At 53.9% G+C, this 4,609-nt stretch overlaps 1 protein-coding gene across 1 annotated transcript; it reads left to right on the forward strand.

Annotated features, from left to right (window-relative positions):
- Window positions 1-1,154: 1,154 nt before the first annotated feature.
- HOXB1 (homeobox B1) lies at window positions 1,155-3,648 on the forward strand. Its single transcript, XM_030808012.1, has 2 exons — window positions 1,155-1,847; window positions 2,300-3,648. The coding sequence occupies exons 1-2, from the start codon at window positions 1,262-1,264 to the stop codon at window positions 2,626-2,628; spliced, it is 915 nt and encodes a 304-aa protein (XP_030663872.1). The 5' UTR covers window positions 1,155-1,261; the 3' UTR covers window positions 2,629-3,648.
- The last annotated feature ends 961 nt before the right edge of the window (window positions 3,649-4,609 follow it).

The raw sequence follows: 4,609 nt of genomic DNA on the forward strand, positions 1-4,609 counted from the left end.
AAGATTTAACTAGTATTAAATTTATGCATTTGAGGTTTGGAATTTTTTTTTTTGGAAGGAGATGGAGGGTGGTGAAGGAGATACAGGTAGGAGGGAACCAGGAGAATGCAGGTCTTCACTAGTTTTAAACACTTCAAGAAGAGAATAAAAAATTCCCCTCCTCTTCACCCCCCTGTAAACATCACCTGGCTGTGCTCATTGTGGCTCTCTAGAGAGATACAGTGAGTTATTTAAGTCTGAGTGAGTGAGCCAGCCACAGCTATGGATGGCTAGAGAGAGGATAAATACATCTAGAGAGATGAGTTGATGGATAGGTAGGGAACGAATATAAATATGGAGAAAGATGGACGAACAGAGAGATGGATTGAGACAGAGAGAATATAAAGAGAGGCTGAGGGAGAGAAATGGATGTGTGAATGAGGAGAGAACATTTATGCAAAGAGAGAGAGAGGGAAGATGGGGCATTTCTCATCCTTTTCTCCACATTTCTGTAGTCCTGCCTTGCTCCCTGAAATGCCATTTTCCCACCCCTGGCTTCATGAATTCTTCCTCTAGATTCTAGATCCTGCCCCACACCCTTAGGTGTTTTTGCACCACCTTCCCCCACCTCCCCACCACACAGTCATCCATTTGGCCCAAGATAACATACCTCACCCGGCTGTCCTAGCCCATCACCCTAAGACAAATTGGAAGAAAGGAACATGGTTTGGGAGTTCTGGGCAAGGTAAGGAAGCTGGATTCCCCACCTCCAGGTCCACAGACTTTGGAAGGTTTCTTTGAGGGGTGGGAAGAGTGAGGGGCAGCTGGCTTGAATTTGTCCAAATCTAATAACCCAGGAGCCTATTGAAGGCCTTGGGGGTTGGGAGGGAAGGAAAGTCTTGAATATTCTCCTAACTTTTTCCCCCTCTCCCTCTGGTCCCTTCTTTCCAAAAGTCTTTGAAGAAAGATGTTTTTGACGCTTCCATGTCGCTCTCAGATGGATGGGCTGCGGGTGATTGAAGTGTCTTTGTCATGCTAATGCTTGGGGGGTGATGGATGGGCGCTGGGGCTGCCAAACTCTGGCCCGCTTAGCCCATTGGCCTGGGAGAGATCACATGTGCCCCCTCACCCCCACTCCCTACCTCCTTCCTAGGGAAGCGCTGGCCGAGGCGAGCGGGCCAGGCCATGGATTCGAGCCCCAGCGCTGTGACATACTGCCGAAAGGTTGTAGGGCAAGAGGGTGTCTCCCCAAAACGGGCCGACCCTCCTGCGGCCTTGACGCATGGACTATAATAGGATGAACTCCTTCTTAGAGTACCCACTCTGTAACCGGGGACCCAGCGCCTACAGCGCCCAGAGCGCCCACAGCCCCCCAACCTCCTTTCCCCCAAGCTCGGCTCAGACGATTGACAGCTATGCAAGTGAGGGCCGCTACGGTGGGGGGCTGTCCAGCCCTGCGTTTCAGCAGAACTCCGGCTATCCCGCCCAGCAGCCGCCTTCGGCCCTGGGGGTGCCCTTCTCCAGCTCCGCGCCCTCGGGGTATGCCCCAGCCGCCTGCAGCCCCAGCTATGGGCCTTCTCAGTACTACCCTCTGGGTCAATCAGAAGGAGACGGAGGCTATTTTCATCCCTCGAGCTACGGGGCCCAGCTAGGGGGCTTGTCCGATGGCTACGGAGCAGGTGGAGCCGGTCCGGGGCCATATCCTCCGCAGCATCCCTCTTATGGGAACGAGCAGACCGCGAGCTTTGCACCGGCCTATGCTGATCTCCTCTCGGAGGACAAGGAAGCGCCCTGCCCTTCAGAACCTAACACCCCCACGGCCCGGACCTTCGACTGGATGAAGGTTAAGAGAAACCCACCCAAGACAGGTAGGGCTCAGATGTGGCCACCCCATCTCTGGGGCCCAAAGCATCTCTGCTTCACCTGCAGTGACACGTCCTGGGTCTGGGCTGGGTTCTTCTCTTTGAGCGGCTCTGGTAGACACAGGTAAGAGCACAGCCTACGTCTCAGGTCAGGTGAGGTCTCCCCACCCAGTATGTAACCGGTCACCCCAGGAGTAAGTTTCCATACACACTCCACTTCCTGATCTGTGCACCCAGCACAGACCCAGGACCTGGTGTGCATGGGGGATGGAAGTATGGGGAAGGCTGCTCCGGACTTGGTGATCACCATGGGGGTACCTAGTGATCCCTGGGAACTTTGACAACTGTACTTGAGCAGAATGGAGAATGGAGGCCCAGAGCCAGCCCCGGGAGGAGGGAAGGGGAAGGAGAAAGAGGTGAGAGAATTGACCTGGCCTTTCTCCCTGCCCCGCCCCTAGCCAAGGTGTCAGAGCCGGGCCTGGGCTCGCCCAGTGGCCTCCGCACCAACTTCACCACAAGGCAGCTGACGGAACTGGAAAAGGAGTTCCATTTCAACAAGTACCTGAGCCGGGCCCGGAGGGTGGAGATCGCTGCCACCCTGGAGCTCAATGAAACGCAGGTCAAGATTTGGTTCCAGAACCGACGAATGAAGCAGAAGAAGCGCGAGAGAGAGGGAGGTCGGGTCCCCCCAGCCCCACCAGGCTGCCCCAAGGAGGCGGCTGGAGATGCCTCAGACCAGTCGACATGCACCTCCCCGGAAGCCTCACCCAGCTCTGTCACCTCCTGAACTGAACCTAGCCACCAATGGGGCTTCCAGGCACTGGAGCACCCCAGTCCAGCCCTATCCCAGGCTCTCCCCAACCCCAGGCCTGGGCTTCACTGGCCTGGGGATCCTCTCTAGGGCTAAAATGCCAGTTTAGAGCTGCCTGGGGGTGGGAGGGGGGATGGGGAAACATTTTTCTCAGACCTGGGTGGCTGGGGGCCCTACAGGACCAGAGGCTTGGGAGGCACAGAACCTGTCAAATGTAGAGGGAAGGGCTTCTGCCTTTGATTTGGGGATCAACTCAGTGTCAACATGTGGTGGGGATGGGGCCCAGCCTCATCCTCCTGGATTCATCCTCCTTTCCCTTCCAACTTGGGTTTATTCAGTTCAGTGCCTTCGAGCTTTGAGGAGTCTCCTCACGCACTCTTATCCTAACTCCCCCTTCTAGGCCTGGGACAGAACCTTAAATTTTCTTGTGTGGGAGGTATTTGGGTGCAGCCATATTATTATCAACGCTTAATCCAGTCACCACAGACCTTACAATAGCACCAGCTGCCTTGTGACAGACCAAAAAGCCCCTCGCCCCCATCTAACCCCATTAGCCCTCTCCTGGCACATTTATATTGCACTAATGCAGCCTCCAGAGGTTGTTTTCTGAGACCTGCCTCCTCACACCAGCGACCTCATCACTATGTCACCAAAGTGTTTTGGAACTTGGTATTCCAGAAACTTCTGGAACACTGTGCAAGGCCTGCCCCCAGCAAGCCACAACCAGGAAGGTGCAGGCACGCCCCCAATAGCTCCTCCCCTATTTATTGCCTCCTGGAAAACCCAGGACCTTCTTCCCTATCTCCACCCCTACCCCTGGGGGCAGCCCAGGGAGAGCCAGGCACAGTGAGGGCTCCCAACAGCTGCAAGGATTTATCTGAACCTTTGAGAAAGAGGAGGAGCCATCTAAGTTTCTGGAAACCTGAGCCCCAAGTGAGCCCGGGTTCTCTTTGTACCTGCAACTACCTCATTTCAATAAAGTCTGTGTTTTCCCTTCTTCCTGCCTGCTTCTGTTTCTCCATTCAGGGGTAGAGGAGGCCTCATACTCCGTGCACCGTGGAGAAGAGGTGAAGAAAGAGTGGCCATTGGCTGGTTGGGCTGGAATGAACTGAGCTTTAAGATCTCAGCTGGATAAAGAGAAGGACTTACTGGGTGTGGCCTAAGCAGGATTGGGTCCCAGGCATTCAAGCTTGACAGTTGTCAGTCCCTTGGTTATTGGGAGAATCCAGAAAAGCATTGAAGAAGTCTGTGGAATGAATGCAATTCCCAGAGATTTTTCTTTTTTTTTCTTTTCTTTTCTTTCTCTTTTTTCCTTTTTTTTTTTTTTTTTTTTTTTTTTGAGACAGGGTCTGGCTCTGTCGCTCAGGCTGGAGTGCAGTTTTTTTGTTTGTGTTTTGTTTTTTGGTTTTGTGTTTTGGTTTTTGTTTGTTTGTTTGTTTTGAGACAGGGTCCCACTCTGTTGCTCAGGCTGGAGTACAGTGGCATAATCTCCGTTCACTGCAACCTCTGCCTCTTAGGTTCAAGCGATTCTCCACCTCAGTCTCCAGAGTAGCTGGGACCACAGGCGTACACCACCACTCCCGGCTGATTTTTGTATTTTTGTAGAGACAGGGTTTTGCCATTTCGCCCAGGATGGTCTCCAACTCCGGGGCTCAAGTAATCCGCCCGCCTCCGCTTTCCAAAGTGCTGGGATTACAGGCGTGAGCCCCCGCGCAGGGCCAGCCCAGAGGGTCTTGAGAGGAAGACGGGAAAGAAGAGAAACATCTGTTTGGAGAGGACAAAAAGAGGGTGTGAAAAGAGGAGGAAGTGTGGGGGAAGGCGACGCGAACTCTACCCTTTCCCTTCCCCCTCAACTGCCTCCCTCCCGCCCAGAGCCAGGCCTGGCTTAGACCCCAGAGGGGTCGCTGACAAACTCCAAATTGGCACACAGCTTAACACCCCCACTCCCACCCCAGCC

The sequence above is a fragment of the Nomascus leucogenys genome, unplaced genomic scaffold (assembly GCF_006542625.1).
Source record: "Nomascus leucogenys isolate Asia unplaced genomic scaffold, Asia_NLE_v1 Super-Scaffold_258, whole genome shotgun sequence".
Classification (NCBI taxonomy): Eukaryota; Metazoa; Chordata; class Mammalia; order Primates; family Hylobatidae; genus Nomascus; species Nomascus leucogenys.

Excerpts from the sequence above, each read along its gene's own strand:
- HOXB1 (XM_030808012.1), top strand. The coding sequence starts at position 1,262 with ATGGACTATAATAGGATGAACTCCTTCTTAGAGTACCCACTCTGTAAC. Across the intron at positions 1,848-2,299 it reads GAGAAACCCACCCAAGACAG|CCAAGGTGTCAGAGCCGGGC; the intron begins GTAGGGCTCAGA and ends CCCCGCCCCTAG.